The sequence below is a fragment of the Pecten maximus genome, chromosome 3 (genome assembly GCF_902652985.1).
Source record: "Pecten maximus chromosome 3, xPecMax1.1, whole genome shotgun sequence".
Taxonomy (NCBI): domain Eukaryota; kingdom Metazoa; phylum Mollusca; class Bivalvia; order Pectinida; family Pectinidae; genus Pecten; species Pecten maximus.
In genome coordinates this window covers 27,872,437-27,896,211 of record NC_047017.1, presented here as the reverse complement: position 1 = coordinate 27,896,211, position 23,775 = coordinate 27,872,437, and the positions used below count along the sequence as shown (strand labels likewise).

Below are 23,775 nucleotides of genomic sequence, written 5' to 3'. Positions count from 1 at the left end.
AATACAGACACTACTTAAGTGCAAAAACTTAAGCTTACCATGGAACAGGTTATAACGAAGTGTGTTTACATACAACATTTGTACCCTTTATGTATCTATTACGTATTTTAATCATATTGATAAGAAAATAACTTCTTTTTTCATATTTGTAATATTATTCCAAAAATAGATATTTAAATTTAATCTTTTGTATGATATCGGAAAATGCATTTTGGATACAAAAATTTCGAATTCTTGATATAAAAAATTCTCTTTTTCTCATATAGATCTATCACTAGCCTTTTTCTGATAAAATATATATATACAATCTATATCTTTTTTTTTATCAGAGACGATAGATATATATAAGTCTCTGTTGGTATCAAAGGTAGTGTTCCTCATATACTATATTTTGATTTTAAATTAGTTAATCCTTTTTTAAGATTTAGTATTACAAAATAAAAGAACACGAACTTTAGCAATGGTCAGATTTGAGTAAACGTTCATATGACACAGATGTATTATTCAAGCGTCCAGGTGACTATTTCCAAAATATTGCGGGAAGACGGGAAGGGTAAGAAGAGAAGATGTAAGGATCCCGAAATATCACTGCTTTATTGCTATCGCAATGTCGTAATTTCCATACCTGTACAAAACTTCATTGATCCTTACATTTTCTAGTTGCGTCATTTAATAAATCGACAATCGGACGCTCAAACTGGTAGAGCAGTCTGCCATAACCATAATCAGCTGATTTTCAAGCACTGCATCCATAATTGATCGATCGATCATTAGGACCAATTGAGAATAACAAGCGTCATTTCCTCATGACAGGATACATATTTATGCGATACCTATGATATCAGTGTTGTTATTTTTCTGGAGTTATTCACGTGTACATGAATCATTCGGTTCCATAATTAAGTAAATTAAGACCGATTAGATAATGCACCTGCAAGGTGTAGCTCGAATTCCAAACCTGCATGAGTGTATTATTTCATCAGCCAATCTATATTTGAGCACAAAAATTGTTGTTTTGAGTTTCCAAATCATATATTATTACTTTTATTTCTAGCCATTGTTTTCACATTAAACAGTATTGCCACAATTATTAATCTGTTGGATTGATAGCATCGTAAGTTGTTTATTTTATAATTGGTTATTGAACTTTTAAAATGCTTTCAATATCGATATATGTTCCAATGGGTCTTGGAATATATCATCAAAGTCCAAATCTGCAGATTACTTAATTGTCATAATGTTATATGTGTAAAAGAGCATATCGATGCATGTTCCAATGGACCTTTGAATATGTTGATCATAAAATCCACGCCTGCAAAGTTTCAACCACTCCAGACTTCATCATTGATTATAAAACTTGGTTGAATTCCAACAGATGACCACTGACTTGTACATGTCACGATGATGTGTATTCATAGATATCTATACAATTTATTGCAACAGTGGTGAAAATGGCAAAGGATGAGAAAGACACCAAGGAAATTTGTAAGATGAACTGGGAGCTGCCCAGAGTGATCTCAGACCGGGTCAGAGTGAAAGTTTGGGCAGCAGAAAATGTGGTGGAGATGCTGTCTGCTGGCGACACCATTCCCTTCATAGCCAGGTACAGGAAGGAACGCACAGGGGATATGGAGGTGGACAAGATACGTGAAGTGGAGAGAAATATGGAGGAACTGAGGTGATTTTTGATGCTCTCGTACATCTGTTATGTGTCTAGATCTGTAGGTCTTGAATTTCCCTGAATTACACACCCAAATCAAGGAAACTTATCCATGTTCTCCATTCATGCATGATTTATCTGGCACATTTTTCATGTTTAGTTTCCTTCATTTTCAAGGTAAATGATTATAATTATTAGGACAATTTCCATGTCTTAACTTTTTCTTTGAGAAGATGAATCACATACATGTAGAAATTTTCTTATCTGATCTTTACTTGACTGTCAAAGTACTTTTTACCAAAGAAAGACTTTGATTTTAAAGTATCATTGATCCTAAATTATCCGACTGACTTTGACAAAATGCACATGCTTAGTATCTCACGTGGTTGTGCATGCAATTGAAAGTTTCTTTTTATTTATTTTTAGTTATTTTATTTAAGATTAAAAAACTTCTCATAGACTGCTTCTCCTAAATGTTGATGCTGCAGTGATCGTCTATTGGCTGATATTTATAATTAAATCATGCCTGTCACTACCAGCTGTATGTTGATAAATTGGTCAAACATGACAGAATCACGCCTCAGGCTGTTCACGAGAACTTTCGATTATCTCTCATAATTGAAGTCAGTTGATGATAACAGCCTGCCTCACATGTCCAGTAAAGTCTTATTCCAGTAAAAATCCTAAAAGTTTTAACAAGTTTTACAATGAAAAATGTATTTCTTTTTGTCTTATAAACGCTGAATTGGTTTTTCATGGACTGTAATATAATGAGATAACAAATAATCGACAGTGCAGTGATATGAAATCTTTATAAAGGGGATGTACATGTACTAGTAGACACCAATGATCACAAAACATACCTAGTAGGTTCTTATTTAGGTATGGACAAATTCAGGTATGTCATGACACCATTGGCATTCCCATTGACCAAGGGGAGTGTGATACAAGAATTCATCTGTGTTCTTATAAATCAAGTTTACACCACCATTACTAAACAATTATTGAGTATATTTTCAAATTTCATGCTATTTATTAATAAAGTTTCAGCATCACTTTATCCTTCAGGCAAATTCATGCTCAGAAGTATTGGTCCAAAGTTTAATAAAAATTAACAGAATTAGCGACATATTAAAACATTCAAAGGGAAAGGTAAATATTACAAGAAAATATACTCTTGCATATGGATAAGTAGTGTTTACTTACCTACTGACCAAATATAATGGCCTTGACCATTATACTGTGGATTTCTTGTTCTATACATTTCTACCCTGTTAGGGGTTTTTCCTAATAGTTTGCCTATAGTTGTATCCCAAAAAGTAATTTTGTCTGTTGAATATTATTTAGTGGTGCTTAAGTCAGGTATTTTGGAAATTTCCAGGATTTCTAAATCTCAAGATTGTGTCCTACACCAAAACATAAATGAGTTAATTAGTTACAGATCTATTGTTTTTTGGTTTTGTTCATTTCAATAAAGAAAAAAATCCCCGATTACTGCAGGGCATGATATCTGTTATTGAAGAAGGCCCACATGATCAATTTTCTGGATATTGTTAATCTAATTATAGCAGACATTAACAAGAAATTATTAGTGATTATGAAAGTGAAATTTGACATTGACGTATGTGTTTTATTAGTGTTCTACAAACATTGCTTCAGTAAAGCCTCGAGGTGAGTTATGATTGTACAATAGGTATAGTTCATGATGGTTTTGTTACCTGTAGATTATTGACGAGGAAACAGCAGGTGGGTGGGTCATGTATCGGTCATTACTAACCGTATACATACACTAACTGACCTTCCTGTTCAGCACATCTAGGACAGGATAGATCTAATTAAAATAACATTAGATAAATTATCTGTAGTAGTGATATTTTTAAAATCATTTTATTATTAGTGTAGAGAATGACTTCAAAATTTATTTTTCAATTTTGATTGACATGTTTTCTCAAGTAGGATCAAAGGTGAATAGAGGCTAGAATAAGTTGGAATAATAATTAAGGTAGAAAGGGTTTACTAAAATGTAGATTTCAAATTATTGACAATCTGTGTCTGTGTTTTTGTCATAACCTGATATGTGTTTAACAAATGCAACAACATTCAATATTTCTGATCTTTAATATCGCGTGGCCTAACAATTCTATAAATTCAATCAGTACCTAAGCTTTTACAAAATGTAGTGCAGTGTTATGAGACTTGTTAAATTATTTGATTTGAGAACAGCTAAACTCTAGCATACTGGGTATTTGAAATTATCTCACAATATAGAAGCACTTGGTACAATACTATGCTTTAATTTATTAGCCATATGTTTAAGAAACAATAAACAGATGTATACAGTAATGAATCATTTGTCATTTTCGTTGCCATAACTTAATTCATAGTCACTGTGGTTCTGTATTCAGAGCTGTTGAAACCAAAGCTACTGTTGTTTTGAAAGCTGTGAAAAAGGTAGGAAAGCTGACCCGAGAACTGAAATGTGCCCTGGAAAACTCCATCCTGATGTCTGAGGTAGAAGCCTTGGTGAGTCAACTATTTAGGAATTTTGCGACAAGACATTTATGTACAATGAGTCAAGCTCAATAATTTGTTTAACAATGTATAATGATCCAATAGTTTGATTGCAAGTACAATGGAACCTCTATAAACCGAACATGCATGGGACATGGATATTTGTTGGGTTTACAGAGGGTTCAGTTTGGAGAAGTTGATTGAAATGACCGGTCAAATTCCAGATATAATTGGTCAGATGATGTTTAGTTAGATTGTACCCTGTAATGTTGGAAGTCAATAACTTTATAGGAAATGTAGTATAGTAGGAAATTTAGTAAGTCATTAATTTCGGCTCCATATACATATATAAATAATGGTGAGGTATTTCCAGCAAATTATTGATAAACAAAATTGTGGTTTTTAGTATGCCCCTTACAAACCAGGCCACAAGGGGACACTAGCAGAGCGAGCCAGAGCCTTAGGACTGGAGCCTTTAGCATTACAGTACATCAACCATCCATGGAGGATTAACGTTGAGACCTACGTCAGACCAGACACTAAGGGCCTGTCCAGTTCCAAGGAGGTGGAGGCGGGAGTACAACACATTCTGGCAGACATGATGACTAAAGATAAGGAAGTGATTGACCTAGTCCGACAGCTGGCCAATGACCGGGGAGTGGCTCTGGAATCATCAGAAGCCAAGGGACTAAAGAAAAAGCTAAACGAAAAGTCACACGATAAGGAATTAGACAAGGCTTATAAATATGAAACATATTTCAATTTCCGTCGACTTGTTTCACACATTCAGCCTCATCAGGTAAGGTTTTCATTCAAAGAAAAGAGCACAGATGTACTAACAGGAAGTAGCTAAAATGTTGTAATCAGGAAAACTGAAAACATGTTGTATCTGTAGTGGCATAGAGAGGGAAGTTTAATTTTTTTTTTGTACCTGGAAATTGGAGAGACTGAGGTATTATTTTGATTGGAGAAATAAGTATTGTTGAAAATATAAATTAGACTAAATATAGAAAAATAATACTACATAGAATAATGAATAATTCAAAAGATTCTTAATCAACTCGTTCCCATCATTCAATTGTGTATTTTGTTGGTTTTAGGTGCTGGCAATCAATCGAGGGGAAGAACACAAGATTTTATCTGTAACCATCACCTACCCCCAGAATATTAAACACAGGTTTTCCCAGTGTCTAAAGCGACACTGGCTTAGGGATGAACATCGTATGCCTGAAGCTGCTGTTGTGATGGTGAAGAAAGCTATAGAAGATGCATTTGATCGTCTGGTACAGCCACAAATGACGAGACAAATCAGGTACAGCACCTTCTCATCAGTTTGTACAGTTTTAAATAAGTTAAAAGACAATTTTAACATATACACAGGCAAGGACCAGGATGTGTTTGCCCACGAAACTTGAAGGGCTGGAGGATATTTCTCATGTTAACACTCCAATGGTCTCTAGCACTCTAGAAATTTATATTTAGTTTTATTAGAAAAAAAGATTTCTCATTGGCAGCCATGTTGGATTTTCTTAGAAAATTCAGAACACATCTTTCTCATAGATTCCCCTTCATCTGCAGTTGTATAACATGCCTTGAAGTTTAAATTTAAACATCTTACCAGTAATCTTGGCTGTTTTGGAAATGATTTGAATATCTTTTAGAAGTAAGGATTGTTATCAATGTTGTCAGATGTACTGGTATGATCTATAGATTGTAGAGGTAGGTTGTAATGCAGGATTACATAGATATCAACTCTTGAGGAGGAGGATATAGTTTGCAGTTATAAATAGTGTCTGAAAGAGCGTTTCTATACTTTTCCTTGTTTATTTGCCAATAGATAAGGGAAATAAGAGAGAGAAAGGGACAAGAAATGTCTGCCAGAAAACTTACAAAGCTCTGGTGATAACAGGTGCAAGATCTCTCTGGGACCTAATGATTTAATGCTAATTAGGAAATATATTTTTTTAAACTTTTCGTTCTTTGATGCATGGCACAGCCTAGGGTATGTTTACTGAATATTGAAGGAAGAAAGTTAATGTTGCATATCTGAGAATGGGTGACTGTTGATAATGCTGATTTGTATTTAGATCGGAATTGCTGAAAGAAGCCAGGAAATCCTCCATTGAGGTGTTTGCTAAAAACCTGAAACAGCTTCTCCTGACGCAGCCTTGTAAAGGAAAAAACATTATTGGACTGGATCCAGGCTTCACCAACGGCTGTAAAACAGCTGTCATCTCCGACACAGGTATGTTGAAGTATCCAAACTTTATGTTCCCTCGCGGTTTGTCTGGTACGTATGTATGCAGTGCCAAGGATTGTCAGCACTCTAGCGTCTTCATTCCTTGAGGGATTTTAATCAAACTTCACACAATGATAAAGGACCACATTAATATCTCAGACAAGTTTGAGTATCAGAGTTTTGGGGTTAAGGGCACTTACTATTTTTAGTGGAGGCCGTTTGGGACATTGTAAATTACCAATTAATGCCTAGTATGCTTGTCAGCTTGGAGACTCAACATACATGTGCTCATCATGCATGCTTATACTTTTCAGTGGAATAATTTTTAGGTCACATTATTGATGTGATTAGAGCTAACAGTCAAAGATCAGAAGAGCTAGTGTCAAAGTGTTTCGTCTGTCTGTAAACAATTGTCATGTTATTTTACCTCTCCTGATAATGGGACAGGGACACAACTTCTATAATTGAGTAGGAATCGGTCCATAGCTAGACTACAACAACATTCACACTCATATGACATTCGAGATGTGATTTCTTCTCTTGGCCTTGCAGGTGAAACTCCCGCTTTTTGCAGAACTCTTTGATCGTATAAGTGTATTTTGTCATCTGTAGGGAAAGTACTGGAAACTACCGTGTTGTATCTGAGAGATCAAGCCATGAAATCAAAGATATTAGGCCTAGCTAATAGGCACAGGTATGTGAAAAAAAAACTTGGCGTTAACTTAAACACAAGTATGTGAAAGATATTAGGCCTGGAATATAAACACAGGTATGTGGAAGATGTTAGGCCTGGAATATAAACACAGGTATGTGGAAGATATTAGACCTGGGGTATAAACACAGGTATGTGGAAGATATTAGGCTGGGGTATAAACACAGGTATGTAAAAGATATTAGACCTGGGGTATAAACACAGGTATGTGGAAGATATTAGGCTGGGGTATAAACACAGGTATGTAAAAGATATTAGGCCTGGAGTATAAACACAGGTATGTGGAAGATGTTAGGTTTGGAGTATAAATACAGGTATGTGGAAGATATTAGGCTGGGGTATAAACACAAGTATGTGAAAGATATTAGGCCTGGAGTATAAACACAGGTATGTGGAGGCTGTTAGGCCTGGAGTATAAACACAGGTATGTGGAGGCTGTTAGGCCTGGAGTATAAACACAGGTATGTGGAAGATATTAGGCCTGGAGTATAAACACAGTTATGTGGAGGCTGTTAGGCCTGGAGTATAAACACAGGTATGTGGAAGATATTAGGCCTGGAGTATAAACACAGCTATGTGGAAGATATTAGGCCTGGAGTATAAACACAGGTATGTGGAGGATGTTAGGCCTGAAGTATAAACACAGGTATGTGGAGAATGTTAGGCCTGGAGTATAAACACAGGTATGTGGAAGATGTTAGGCCTGGAGTATAAACACAGGTATGTGGAAGATATTAGGCCTGGAGTATAAACATAGGTAGATGGAGGATGTTAGGCCTGGAGTATAAACACAGGTATGTGGAGGATGTTAGGCCTGGAGTATAAACACAGGTATGTGTAGGATGTTAGGCCTGAAGTATAAATACAGGTATGTGGAAGATGTTAGGCCTTGAGTTTAAACACAGGTATGTTGACAACTGTGTGTACTAGAGAAACATCAGATCACATGCTCATCTGCCGTCAGGAAATCCTACACTGACACCATTAAACAGAACAGAAAAAAGATGAATTGTATTTACATGTATCGGTTAACGTAAAAGTGTTTATATAAAAAAACAAACATGGATAAGCAGAAAATGTACAATAAAGAGTTAATGTATCGGAATAGTTATCAAATTTAATTTATCTTTCAAAGGAACTGGAGTTTTCCTGAAACCGATGCTGCTTACCTTGTTGAGTGAGCTTCTGTCTTCTGTGTTGTAGATGCAGTATAATTGCTATCGGAGATGGATCTGGATGTCGTGAGTCAGAAAAAGTGATTTCGGATGCCATCAAAGAAAATCGAGCAAAAATCCAATACTGGTACAGTGTACATTGTATATTTCATGGTGCATACAGTGTTAGTTATTAAACAAGTTTCTCATTAAACAAGTATCTCATTAAACATATACCTCATTAAACATGTATCTCATTAAACAAGTATCTCATTAAACATATACCTCATTAAACATGTATCTCATTAAACATGTATCTCATTAAACATATACCTCATTAAACATGTATCTCATTAAACATATACCTCATTAAACATGTATCTCATTAAACATGTATCTCATTAAATGTATACCTCATTAAACATATATGTCATTAAACGTATACCTCATTAAACAGGTATCTCATTAAACATATACCTCATTAAACAGGTATCTCATTAAACAGGTATCTCATTAAACATGTATCTCATTATACATATACCTCATTAAACATTATCACATTATACATTATCTTATTATACATTATCTAATTATGCATGATCTCATTTAATATGAATCTCATTAAACAATGTATTTCGTTAAACATGTATCTCATTAAACATTATCACATTATACATATACCTCATTAAACATGTATCTCATTAAACATGTATCTCATTAAACATATACCTCATTAAACATATCTCATTAAACATTATCACATTATACATTATCTAATTATGCATGATCTCATTTAATATGAATCTCATTAAACAATGTATTTCGTTGAACATGTCTCTCATTAAACAACTTGCTCTAAAGATACATTGAATCTTGAACCTATGTATTTAGTATGTAGATTGATAGGATGAATGTATGTCAATTTTGTTGACCAGGACATGTTACAGGAGTGTATGGTACCACATAACTTTGAATCGAATACAAATGGAAGATTAATTATTGACAATTATTATTTTTATGGTTTGAGATAAATTGTTTACAGGATATGTAATGGTTTGTGTTACAGTATTGTGAGGGAGAGTGGAGCCTCCATATACAGTGTGACAGATGTAGCCAAACAGGACCTGCCTGATCTAGAGCCGTCATTGAGGAGTGCAGGTATTCTCTAACATTTGTCTTAAATTTATAATCTAGAGCCGTCATTGAGGAGTGCAGGTATTCTCTAATATTTGTCTTAAATGTCTGATTTAGAGCTGCCATTGAGGAGTGCAGGTATTCTCTAACATTTGTCTTAAATGTCTGATTTAGAGCTGCCATTGAGGAGTGCAGGTATTCTCTAACATTTGTCTTAAATGTCTGATTTAGAGCTGCCATTGAGGAGTGCAGGTATTCTTTAACATTTGTCTTAAATGTCTGATCTAGAGCCGTCATTGAGGAGTGCAGGTATTCTCTAACATTTGTCTTAAATGTCTGATCTAGAGCCGTCATTGAGGAGTGCAGGTATTCTCTAACATTTGTCTTAAATGTCTGATCTAGAGCCGTCATTAAGGAGTGCAGGTATTCTCTAACATTTGTCTTAAATGTCTGATCTAGAGCCGTCAATGAGGAGTGCAGGTATTCTCTCTAACATTTGTCTTAAATGCCTGATCTAGAGCTGACATTGAGGAGTGCAGGTATTCTCTAACATTTGTCTTAAATGTCTGATCTAGAGCGGTCATTGACGAGTGCAGGTATTCTCTAACATTTGTCTTAAATGTCTGATCTAGAGCTGTCATTGAGGAGTGCAGGTATTCTCTAACATTTGTCTTAAATGTCTGATCTAGAGCCGTCAATGAGGAGTGCAGGTATTCTCTTACATTTGTCTTAAATGTCTGATTTAGAGCTGCCATTGAGGAGTGCAGGTATTCTTTAACATTTGTCTTAAATGTCTGATCTAGAGCGGTCATTGAGGAGTGCAGGTATTCTCTAACATTTGTATTAAATGTCTGATCTAGAGCGGTCATTGAGGAGTGCAGGTATTCTCTAACATTTGTCTTAAATGTCTGATCTAGAGCCGTCATTAAGGAGTGCAGGTATTCTCTAACATTTGTCTTAAATGTCTGATTTAGAGCCGTCAATGAGGAGTGCAGGTATTCTCTAACATTTGTCTTAAATGTCTGATTTAGAGCGGTCATTGACGAGTGCAGGTATTCTCTAACATTTGTCTTAAATGTCTGATCTAGAGCCGTCAATGAGGAGTGCAGGTATTCTCTCTAACATTTGTCTTAAATGCCTGATCTAGAGCTGACATTGAGGAGTGCAGGTATTCTCTAACATTTGTCTTAAATGTCTGATCTAGAGCGGTCATTGACGAGTGCAGGTATTCTCTAACATTTGTCTTAAATGTCTGATCTAGAGCTGTCATTGAGGAGTGCAGGTATTCTCTAACATTTGTCTTAAATGTCTGATCTAGAGCGGTCATTGACGAGTGCAGGTATTCTCTAACATTTGTCTTAAATGTCTGATCTAGAGCTGTCATTGAGGAGTGCAGGTATTCTCTAACATTTGTCTTAAATGTCTGATCTAGAGCGGTCATTGAGGAGTGCAGGTATTCTCTAACATTTGTCTTAAATGTCTGATCTAGAGCGGTCATTGAGGAGTGCAGGTATTCTCTAACATTTGTCTTAAATGTCTGATCTAGAGCTGTCATTGAAGAGTGCAGGTATTCTCTAACATTTGTCTTAAATGTTTGATCTAGAGCCGTCATTGAGGAGTGCAGGTATTCTCTAACATTTGTCTTTGATAGATTACATGTAAAAGCATATGATTAATTAGGTTTAAATCACTGCCTCTGCTAGTGATCAAACCCGGTGTAGCAGCCTATTCTTTCCCCCCTGCTGAAAGTTTCCCCAGGGAAACAATTGACTAGCTGATTCTTTCCCCGGGGAAAGAATCAGCTAGCCAATTGTTTCCCCCCTCAGTTGAATCTTTCCCCGAGAGAAAGAATTGGCTAGTCAATTGTTTCCCCCCTACCAGCTCAAAGGTGGGGAAACTTTTGACTAGCCAATTCTTTCCCCCCTATCTATTTGGTCCGCTTATTCACTATTTTTTATCAAAAATTCATTTTCTGATATTAAAAAGAATTATCTGATATTTAAACATTTATTATATAATCAAATATAGTTTTGATACTATAAAATCATTCATTTTCTATATTTACTAACAGAAATATATGATTTATTTAGGCTATGATTTTGTATTTTTTTTATACAAAAAACTAATATTCTTTACATAAATCTGAAATGTACATGTTGAAAAATATATTTTGTATCAAAAAAAATGATTATTATATGAGACAATAAATTTGTTGAATTCATAGTATAGCAGTTATATTTTTATATCAAAATATTATTTCCTGATATCCAAAAATTATTTATTGACTATTCTATAATATAAATAGTGAAAAGATACTAAAAAGCACACCAACTTGTCATCTAAAAGCATGAATAGTGGGGAAACTTTTGACTAGCCCATTTTTTCCCCCCTATCAGCTTTGGAGATGGGGAAACTTTTGCCTAGCCCATTCTTTCCCCCCTATCAGCTATGGAGATGGGGAAACTTTTGGCTAGCCCATTCTTTCCCCCCTATCAGCTATGGAGATGGGGAAACTTTTGGCTAAAAAATGGGCGAGGCAAAAGTTTCCCCATCTCCAAAGCTGATAGTGGGGAAAGAATGAGCTAGTCAAAAGTTTCCCCACTACCAAAGCTGATAGGGGGAAAAGAATGAGTGGCTAGCTGATTGTTTCCCCCGGGGAAACTTTTACAGGGGGAAAGAATTTACTCCTACACCGGGACCTCTGGATTACTAGTCTTATGCTCAACCAATCAAGCTAAAAAGATCTCTTTAGTCGAGAGGTAAATTGTGGCTATTATTTACCAGGGTTACAATAAAACAACAATTAAATCTATGCTAGTAAATTAACATGTAATATAGTAGAAAGTACTAGCTAGAACATCACTGTATTACATCTATGGTTGGACTTTGTGTTTCAGTCTCTATTGCCAGACGTTTATTGGACCCTCTAGCAGAGTTTGTGAAGGTCGATCCAAAACACATTGGTGTAGGGCAGTACCAGGTAAAGTGAGAGTATATCTAACATTCTACTAAACAACGATAGTGTAGGTCAGTTCTGGGTAAAGTCAGAGTATATCTAACATTCTACTAAACAACAATGGTAATAGAACTGTTACTGTCATCTTAACTTTGTGATAAGTACTCAAGGTTATTTAAAGGTCATTACAGACTGATATTTTCATGATGAGAACTTCGAGTTGAAGTCGGCCAGTAAGAATGTTACAACATCCTGATGATTGGTTTCAGCATGACATGCCGGAGAAACAGATGCAAACATCTCTAGACTCTGTTGTGGAGGAGTGTGTCAGCTTTGTGGGAGTGGACATCAACACAGCCAGTGAGCATCTCCTCCGGTAGGTAGCAAGCTTGTGAACATCTCCTCTGTATAGGTATAATTTGAACATCTGCTCCGGTAGGAAGCAAGCTTTTGAACATCTCTGTATAGGTAAAACATGAATATCTGCTCCGATAGGTAAGATAGCAAGTGGACATCTTCACCATTTAAGAAAGCTTGAGAACATCTCATTGGGTAAGTAACACCAAGAATGAACATCTCCAATATGTAAAAAAGCTTGAGAACACAACTGGCAGGTAAACAGCGGATGAGCGTCTCTTTTGGTAGATAAAACAGCATGTAAGCTTCTCATGTAGGTAACACAGTGAGTGAACTTGTTAGTAACTCAGAGAGTGAACTACTCTTGTAGGTTACTCAGTGAGTGAGCTTCTCCTGTAAGTAACATAGTGGTTGAACTTTTCCTGTAGATCACACAGTGAGTGAACTTCTCCTGTATGTAACACAGTGAGTGAACTTCTCCTGTAGGTTACTCAGTGAGTGAACTTCTCCTGTAGGTTACTCAGGGAGTGAACTTCTCCTGTAGGTTACTCAGGGAGTGAACTTCTCCTGTAGGTTACTCAGTGAGTGAACTTCTCCTGTAGGTTACATAGTGAGTGAACTTCTCATGTAGGTTACATAGTGAGTGAACCTCTCATGTAGGTTACATAGTGAGTGAACTTCTATTAGTTACTTACTGTTAGTTATTCAGTGAGTGAACTTCTCCTGTATGTAACACAGTGAGTTAACTTCTCCTGTAGGTTACTCAGTGAGTGAACTTCTCCTGTAGGTTACTCAGTGAGTGAACTTCTATTAGTTACTTAGTGAGTGAACTTCTCTGTATGTAACACAGTGAGTGAACTTCTTCTGTAGGTAACACAGTGAGTGAACTTCTCATGTAGGTTACTCAGTGAGTGAACTTCTCATGTAGGTTACTCAATGAGTGAACTTCTTCTGTAGGTAACACAGTGAGTGAACTTCTCCTGTATGTAACACATGAGTGAACTTCTCCTGTAGGTTACTCAGTGAGTGAGCTTCTCCTGTAGGTTACTCAGGGAGTGAACTTCTCCTGTATGTAACACAGTGAGTGAACTTCTCCTGTATGTAACACAGTGAGTGAACTTCTCCTGTATGTAACACAGTGAGTGAACTTCTCATGTAGGTTACTCGGTGAGTGAGCTTCTCCCCCTGTAGGTTAATCAGTGAGTGAACTTCTATTAGTTACTTAGTGAGTGAACTTCTCCTGTATGTAACACTGTGAGTGAACTTCTCATGTAGGTTACTCAGTGAGTGAACTTCTCCTGTAGGTTACTCAGTGAGTGAACTTCTATTAGTTACTTAGTGAGTGAACTTCTCCTGTATGTAACACTGTGAGTGAACTTCTCATGTAGGTTACATAGTGAATGAACTTCTGTTAGTTATTCAGGGAGTGAACTTCTCCTGTATGTAACACAGTGAGTGAACTTCTCCTGTAGGTTACTCAGTGAGTGAACTTCTATTAGTTACTTAGTGAGTGAACTTCTCCTGTATGTAACACAGTGAGTGAACTTCTTCTGTAGGTTACTCAGTGAGTGAACTTCTCATGTAGGTTACATAGTGAATGAACTTCTGTTAGTTATTCAGTGAGTGAACTTCTCCTGTATGTAACACAGTGAGTGAACTTCTCCTGTAGGTTACTCAGTAAGTGAACTTCTCCTGTAGGTAACACTGTGAGTGAACCTCTCCTCCTGTAGGTTACTCAATGAGTGAACTTCTCCTCATGTAGGTTACATAGTGAGTGAACTTCTCCTGTATGTAACACATGAGTGAACTTCTCCTGTAGGTTACTCAGTGAGTGAGCTTCTCCTGTAGGTTACTCAGGGAGTGAACTTCTCCTGTATGTAACACAGTGAGTGAACTTCTCCTGTATGTAACACAGTGAGTGAACTTCTCATGTAGGTTACTCGGTGAGTGAACTTCTCCTGTAGGTTACTCAGTGAGTGAACTTCTATTAGTTACTTAGTGAGTGAACTTCTCCTGTATGTAACACAGTGAGTGAACTTCTCCAGTAGGATACTCAGTGAGCAGTATAAACCATGGCTATGTCTGATGTTTGCAGTATATACCATGGCAATGTCAGACCTCTGTCTACAGTATATACAATGACAATGTCTGACCTCTGTATACAGTATATACCATGACAATGTCTGACCTCTATATACAGTATATACCATGGCAGTGTCTGACCTCTGTCTACAGTATATACCATGACAATGTCTGACCTCTGTATACAGTATATACCATGGCAGTGTCTGACCTCTGTCTACAGTATATACCATGACAATGTCTGACCTCTGTATACAGTATATACCATGACAGTGTCAGACCTCTGTATACAGTATATACCATGACAATGTCTGACCTCTATCTACAGTATATACAAAGGTAATGTCTGATGTCTGTATACAGTATATACCATGACAATGTCAGACCTCTATCTACAGTATATACAAAGGTAATGTCTGATGTCTGTATACAGTATATACCATGACAATGTCAGACCTCTATCTACAGTATATACCATGACAATGTCTGACCTCTGTATACAGTATATACCATGACAATGTCTGACCTCTGTATACAGTATATACCATGACAATGTCAGACCTCTGTATACAGTATATACCATGACAATGTCTGACCTCTATCTACAGTATATACAAAGGTAATGTCTGATGTCTGTATACAGTATATACCATGGCAGTGTCTGACCTCTGTCTACAGTATATACCATGACAATGTCTGACCTCTGTATACAGTATATACCATGACAATGTCAGACCTCTGTATACAGTATATACCATGACAATGTCAGACCTCTATCTACAGTATATACAAAGGTAATGTCTGATGTCTGTATACAGTATATACCATGGCAGTGTCTGACCTCTGTCTACAGTATATACCATGACAATGTCTGACCTCTGTATACAGTATATACCATGACAATGTCTGACCTCTGTATACAGTATATACCATGACAATGTCAGACCTCTGTCTACAGTATATACCATGACAGTGTCAGACCTCTGTATACAGTATATACCATGACAATGTCTGACCTCTATCTACAGTATATACCAAGGTAATGTCTGATGTCTGTAAACAATATATACCATTGGAATGTCCTCACTGTAATAGAGATACTGTCAGCTATAGCTATTAAATATATCTTTTTGATTAATAGGAGAATGGCAGGACTGACCGCCACTCGTGCCAAGAACATCGTGCAGTGGAGAGAGAAGAATGGTGCTTTTATCAATAGGGATCAGATTCAACATGTAAAAGGTGTAGGTGCTAAGTCATATGAACAGTGTGCAGGATTCATTCGAGTACATAGCACCAGTCCAGTGGGCCAGACTACACAGTAAGTAGTTTTGTGGTTAAGATATAAATTTACCAGATATTTGTGGCTAACTGAGAGGTTTAAAAGGTGACACTTATTATACCACCACAACGAAGTTAGGGGGGTATACTGGAATCAGGTTGTCTGTCCGTCCATCCGTCTGTCTGTAGACGCATTTTGTCCGGACAACTCCTCCTAAACCGATAGGCCAATTCCGATGAAACTTCACACAAATATTAATGATCATGTGAAGATGTGCATGCCACTTTATTTTTCTCAAAATTATGGTTGCTATGGCAACTGGTCACTATAAACAGGTTTTCTGATAAGAACCATAACTTTATGCTTGTCCGGACAACTCCTAAACCGAAGGGCCGATTTCAATGAAACTTAACACAAATATAGAGGACCATGTGTAGATGTGCATGCCACTTTCTTTTTCTCAAAATTATGGTTGTTATAGCAACTGGTCACTATATTACTGGGTTATCTTAGTTAGCCTCTAATTAACAGTTCCAATTCACCATTGACTCGTGCAGATTGCGGGGGTATTAGTCAGCCATCCTGGCGACAGTTAGTAATTTTTAGCTCACCTGGCCTGAAGGGCATGTGAGCTTATGGCATGGATTGGCATGAGTCATCCAATAACATTTCTTTTAAAATGCTACTCTTCCTAAATGCCTTGTTGGATTTTGATGAGATTTGGTCTGGAGTATAATTGAACAATGGAGATCTCAATTGTCATAAATGGAGGGTGTTACTCCCCTGCGGCCAGAGTGATGGGGCCCAATAGTGGAAATGGAGGGAAATCTTTCAAATTGCTTGTAGTCCTTAACCACGGAATTGGTTTTAATGAAATATGATCTAGAGCATAATTGGGCAAAGGAAATCCAATGTAGTTGTATAAACGGAGGGTTTGCCTCCCCTGGGGATTGAAGAGCAGGGCCCATTGGGTTAATAGAGGTAAATAATTGAAATTACTACTAGTTCTGAATGGCTGAGTTGTTTTTAATCAAATATGGTCTGGAGCATTATTGGAAAAAGAAGACCAAATGTTGTATAAACGATTAGTGTGGCTCCTGTGGGGCTGGGCCTGATGAAGGAAATAGATTACTTGTAGGATAAATCTGCAGTTTTTGTTTTTCACAGAAAACAAACATTGAACAACAAAATCTATGAACATATGTACATATACCAAGGCCGTTTTCATTTTTGCGGTCCAAAAGGTTAGAACACTTGGACTGGTTTTGTTCCTTTATGAAATAAAGATGGATCTGGTGATTTGATATTGTTTTAAGACGAGCCTTGACAAAGACTTTCAAGGCCTGTATTAACATTTGCAGGTCCGTCAAGATATATGTTGGAAATATTACATTTAAAAACTGACAAACCGGTTTGTCCGCAACAAGTGACTCTGTCCTTGAATGACCTAATCGTGTATTGACCCAATCATATCATTGAATGTTGTGATCAAGAAATATTTTAAACTATAGACAATGTGTTGTAGAGAAAAGAATGAGGAACCTGAAGCATCTACGTCTGTCTCAGGAGGTAAGAAAAGGAAAGCCACTACTAAAGTTAGCAAGGCCAAGAAAGCCAAGATGTCTGACCAACCAAACCCCCTGGATATGACTTCCATCCACCCAGAAAGCTACCCACAAGCTCAACAGTGAGTTTTATACTTCTTCTATCACATAAAACCTCCAGATATGACCACTATCCACCAAAACAGTTACCCACAAGCTCAACAGTGAGTTTTATAATTATTCTATCAAATCAAACCTCCAGATATGACCACTATCCACCAAAACAGTTGCCCACATTCTCAGCATTGAATTTTATAATTATTCTATCAAATCAAACCTCCAGATATGACCACTATCCACCAAAACAGTTATCCACAAGCTCAACAGTGAATTTTATAATTATTCAAAACCAAATCCCTTTACGTACAAGCTCAATAATGAGTATTTTACATTGCTCGCTTCTATCTGAATCAAAATGAAATGAACTGTGAACACTAGGACAAGTAGAGTTTGACCTGTGAAGTAAGTTTGATAGTTTGTTTCAATTGCTTTTTAACATTCTGGTTTATTTTAATATTCAGACTTCTGGACAGAATGGGAGTAAACCCTTCAGAAGTAGGACACATACATTTCATCCGACAAGTCCAGGACTTTATGAAGAAAACAAGTAAGTTCTACCTATGAATATCTCGAGGCTCTTTTCTGTATACTACTCACCTGTCTTTGTTGCACAGGATTTCTCAGACATTGAGTGTTCTATAAAATGAAATGAGGCTTATAATCACTAAACAATGTAGGCAGGCATATAGGGAAATAGGAAGATCTCATTGGCGTTTTTGTAACATGTTATTTACTGTACAGCGTTACCAGATAGTTTCAGGGATGTTGTAGGATTTGATGACAGCTATGTATTTTGTAACATGTTATTTACTGTACACAGGTACCAGGTAGTTTCAGGGATGTTGTAGGTTTTGATGACGGCTTGTTGATTTGTAACCCAAGATGTGGGTCATCTGTGTCAGTCTAGGAGAGCAAGAGCTATGTACCAAACCTAATACTTTCTGTTATTGATGTTTCTATTTTAGGTGTGACTAAACTAGCAGAGGATCTCTCTGTAGGAGAACCAACCATGGCGCTCATTGTCCAAGCCTTACAACAGCCACTTAACTACGATTTCCGTGAAGGTAAGAAAATGATAATTACAGAAAAAAATATTTGTTCAGGGTTTGAAGATACCACTCTCAGTACGGACAATTGTATGACTCTGGATGACCTCTGTAGGGGTCATTTTATCTGTCATTCATCACAGACACAATTATATCATAATATTCTTGACAAATTTATTAAAAATTTTATTTAAGGTTGTCTTGAATATTTTTTTCTACAGGATTTGAAAAACCTTTGTTTCGGTCTGGGACACGTGGCTTTGATGAACTCAAGGTTGGAGAAATACTCACAGGAAAAGTGGAGAATGTAACACACTTTGGGGCATTTGTTGATGTTGGTGTGGGGGAGACCGGACTCCTCCATAACAGTGGTATGAGGGGACAGTGCATCCAGCTCGGGAACCGACTCGAGGTGAAGGTCATCTCGCTGGACAAGGGCAGAAAACGATTTGGACTTGAATTTGTCAAGTTTGGTTAGTTGGACTGTTGGATGTTTAGCAAATGGCCAAATGGGTTAGAAACAGTTGTTTTTATAACTATCAGGTTGTTAGTTGTTTTAGTATATATGATCAGATTTGAAAGGTTTGTTTGAACGAGAGGAAAAAGGAGTAAAAGTTTTGTGAAATATCTTTTCACATATTGTTGTTTATTTAACAAACTTTGCTTAGATAATATTTCACTACTGATGTCTTAGGAATTTTAATTTTTGCAAACATTTTATGTTGAGTTTTTATATTTAATTTGGATTACAGTTGATACCAGTTACTTGGAAAACATATCTTCTGGTGAGGACAGCAATGTATGTTCTTGTTTTCAATTCATACTGATTCTTGTTAACTTTGAGACTCTTTATTGATCATTCCAGCTGTAATTGTGTGCTCATTGTCAGATTCCTGATTATATGTGGTTAAACCTATTTAAAGGTTAATACTTGTATAATCCGTGTTTGTTATATTCATAGGTATTGCTATAGTAAAGGAGGTAGGTACAAATGTATGGCTATGAATATCTCTATATACATTGTAATGAGATTAATAGAAGAATCTTTTCTCTTTCACATCCTTTGGAGTGGGGTTAGGAAAAGAGATCTCATAATTTGACAAAGTAGGCTTGACGATAGAGTCTTACCCAAATAATAAAGATACCCTGGTCTCTCGCCCAAAGGGATGAATAGATATTTTTCTCTTACCCAGATGATGGTCTTTTTATACAACAGACGTTAATTACACACAACATTGTTGATGTGATGTGATTGACACAGCAGTTTGCATTACAACTGACATTGCTGTGATGTCATTTATTTTTTGTGAATGGGAAATTTCAACCCTAGTCTCAGCTTAATAGAATCACAAAAGTGTGATTTAGTATTCTTTCTCTCACACTTTACTGTTGTTTCATACCACAAGTTCTAATAGTGGATCAAATACATAGAAAGGTATTGATCGTGCCCACAAAAAACCTGATAATGTAACACAACTGTGATATAGTAATTAGTGATGATGTCATCCTATTGTTTGTCATGACATTTTCAGAATAAAGGTATTAGTGAATTGTCTTTCCCCTAAAAAGAGAGTAAGTGGAAAACTTTTTTTTTCATCTCCATTTCTTATGGATAATAATGGTGCAATAATTAACATGTTAAGGGGCGTATGTTACTAATACTGAGTTTATATGAGGGATTTTAAATGGACTGTGTGGAATCTTAAATGATTTAAGATGTACTTTGTGTATGTGATCTTAAATCAGAGACTTGAGATAACTGTGTATATGTGATCTTCAAATGCAGATTTTAAGATGAACTGTGACTGGGACATTAATGTTCAGTGTGTGACTGGGACATTAATGTTCAGTGTGTGACTGGGAAACTTGTGTTCATTGTGTGACTGGGAAACTTGTGTTCAGTGCGTGACAGGGAAAGTGTGTGACAGGGAAAGTTACGTTCAGTGTGTGACAGGGAAAGTTACGTTCAGTGTGTGACTGGGAAACTTGTGTTCAGTATGTGACTGGGAAAGTTACATTCAGTATGTGACTGGGAAAGTTACATTCAGTATGTGACTAGGAAACTTGTGTTCAGTGTGTGACTGGGAAACTTGTGTTCAGTGTGTGACTGGGAAAGTTACATTCAGTGTGTGACTGGGAAACTTGTGTTCAGTGTGTGACTAGGAAACTTGTGTTCAGTGTGTGACTGGGAAAGTTACGTTCAGTGTGTGACTGGGAAACTTGTGTTCAGTGTGTGACTAGGAAACTTGTGTTCAGTGTGTGACTGGGAAACTTGTGTTCAGTTTGTGACTGGGAATCAGTTACGTTCAGTATGTGACTAGGAAACTTGTGTTCAGTGTGTGACAGGGAAAGTGTGTGACAGGGAAAGTTACGTTCAGTGTGTGACTGGGAAAGTTAGGTTCAGTGTGTGACTGGGAAACTTGTGTTCAGTGTGTGACAGGGAAAGTGTGTGACAGGGAAAGTTACGTTCAGTATGTGACTGGGAAAGTTACGTTCAGTGTGTGACTGGGAAAGTTATGTTCAGTTTGTGACAGGGAAAGTTAGGTTCAGTGTGTGACTGGGAAAGTTATGTTCAGTGTGTGACAGGGAAAGTTACATTCAGTGTGCGACCGGGAAAGTTACGTTCAGTATGTGACTTGGAAAGTTACATTCAGTGTGTGACTGGGAAAGTTACGTTCAGTGTGTGACTGGGAGAGTTACGTTCAGTGTGACTGGGAGAGTTACGTTCAGTATGTGACAGGGAAAGTTACATTCAGTATGTGACTGGGAAAGTTACGTTCAGTATGTGACTGGGAAAGTTACGTTCAGTGTGTGACAGGGAAAGTTACATTCAGTATGTGACAGGGAAAGTTACGTTCAGTATGTGACAGGGAAAGTTACGTTCAGTATGTGACAGGGAAAGCTACGTTCAGTGTGTGACAGGGAAAGTTAGGTTCAGTGTGTGACTGGGAAAGTTACGTTCAGTGTGTGACCGGGAAAGTTACATTCAGTGTGTGACAGGGAAAGTTACATTCAGTGTGTGACTGGGAATCAGTTACGTTAGTGTTTGACTGGGAAAGTTAGGTTCAGTGTGACTGGGAAAGTTGGGTTCAGTATGTGACAGGGAAAGTTAGGTTCAGTGTGTGACTGGGAAAGTTACGTTCAGTGTGTGACAGGGAAAGTTACGTTCAGTGTGTGACCGGGAAAGTTACATTCAGTGGTGACTGGGAAAGTTACGTTCAGTGTGTGACTGGGAAAGTTACGTTCAGTGTGTGACTGGGAAAGTTACGTTAGTGTTTGACTGGGAAAGTTATGTTCAGTGTGACTGGGAAAGTTGGGTTCAGTATGTGACTGGGAAAGTTACGTTCAGTGTGTGACTGGGAAAGTTACGTTCAGTGTGACTGGGAAAGTTACGTTCAGTGTGTGACAGGGAAAGTTACGTTCAGTGTGTGACAGGGAAAGTTACGTTCAGTATGTGACAGGGAAAGTTACGTTCAGTATGTGACTGGGAAAGTTACATTCAGTGTGTGACTGGGAAAGTTAGGTTCAGTGTGTGACTGGGAAAATTACGTTCAGTGTGTGACTGGGAAAGTTACGTTCAGTATGTGACTTGGAAAGTTACGTTCAGTATGTGACTTGGAAAGTTACGTTCAGTATGTGACTTGGAAAGTTACGTTCAGTATGTGACAGGGAAAGTTACGTTCAGTATGTGACTTGGAAAGTTACGTTCAGTATGTGACTTGGAAAGTTACGTTCAGTATGTGACTTGGAAAGTTACATTCAGTGTGTGACAGGGAAAGTAAGGTTCAGTGTGTGACTGGGAAAGTTACGTTCAGTGTTTGATTGAGAAAGTTATGTTCAGTGTGTGACTGGGAATCAGTTACGTTCAGTGTGTGACAGGGAAAGTAACGTTCAGTATGTGACTGGGAAAATTTCATTCAGTGTGTGACAGGGAAAGTTACGTTCAGTATGTGACAGGGAAAGTTACGTTCAGTATGCGACTGGGAAAATTTCATTCAGTGTGTGACAGGGAAAGTTACGTTCAGTATGTGACAGGGAAAGTTACGTTCAGTATGTGACAGGGAAAGTTACGTTCAGTGTGTGACTGGGAAAGTTACGTTTAGTGTGTGACTGGGAATCAGTTACGTTCAGTGTGTGACTGGGAAAGTTACGTTCAGTATGTGACTTGGAAAGTTACGTTCAGTATGTGACTGGGAAAGTTATGTTCACTGTGATTTTGAAATCTGGTTACACCAGGTTCACTTAACAGTTTGTTACAGGAAGTATCACAACTGTTGTCTTGATTTAGTTAAATGAAATGATCGGTGCTTTAAAAAAGTACACTATGATGTAGGATATTTTAGCCCCAAATCTATCTTAATTAAACTGTAAAGTCATCATCTATAAATTTTAAAATGTTTTCCAGAGATTGTGATAGCATTTGTTATCAGTTAAAAGATTTTAGAAATGAAAGGACAGTATTAACCTTTAATTAATATAGTCAACATCGTCAACATCAAATAGATCTTTATGAAGATGACAACAAAGGTGTGTAATTTTGATGGAATTGGGGCAAAAACTTACTTTACTTCATTGGTGTTCTCTGATAGAGAACTGAAATACAGACTTGTTATCATTTTGTGTTAATGAGATAAATGTTGTTGATATTTGAGATAAATAAAAAAAAATTCTTGATTTCAGTATTTGTCTGATGTATTTTACCATTCACACGTATGATGCTCAAAGCAATCGTATTTGACCAAGGTCACATTAATAAAGTTTTACACATCTATGGAAGTATGGAAGTTTTCCAAGTCCCGACACTTTATCACTAGCCCTCCACCTCTGGGTTGTGAGTTCAAAACCCACGTGGGGCAGTTGCCTGGTACTGACCATAGGCAGGTGGTTTTTCTCTGGGTACTCCAGCTTTCCTCCACTTGCAAAACCTGGTACATCCTTGAATGACCCTGGCTGTTACTGGTAATAGGAAATTACTTAT

At 37.1% G+C, this 23,775-nt stretch overlaps 1 protein-coding gene across 2 annotated transcripts; it reads left to right on the top strand.

The window, feature by feature from the left end:
- The first annotated feature begins 384 nt into the window (after positions 1 to 384).
- Positions 385 to 23,471, top strand: LOC117323784 (S1 RNA-binding domain-containing protein 1-like). 2 transcript variants are annotated; one of them, XR_004531833.1, is made up of 17 exons: positions 385 to 568; positions 1,444 to 1,678; positions 4,066 to 4,183; positions 4,578 to 4,970; positions 5,272 to 5,483; positions 6,259 to 6,416; positions 7,023 to 7,104; positions 8,326 to 8,424; positions 9,343 to 9,434; positions 12,308 to 12,390; positions 12,636 to 12,742; positions 15,947 to 16,126; positions 17,613 to 17,774; positions 18,213 to 18,298; positions 18,717 to 18,815; positions 19,019 to 21,221; positions 21,911 to 23,471. XR_004531833.1 is itself a non-coding variant. In XM_033879218.1 (16 exons), the coding sequence occupies exons 1-16, from the start codon at positions 487 to 489 to the stop codon at positions 19,273 to 19,275; spliced, it is 2,445 nt and encodes an 814-aa protein (XP_033735109.1). In that variant the 5' UTR covers positions 385 to 486; the 3' UTR covers positions 19,276 to 23,471. The 2 variants fall into 2 exon arrangements, 1 of the variants encoding a protein (XP_033735109.1); XM_033879218.1 differs by having other exon boundaries at positions 19,019 to 23,471.
- Positions 23,472 to 23,775: the final 304 nt, after the last annotated feature.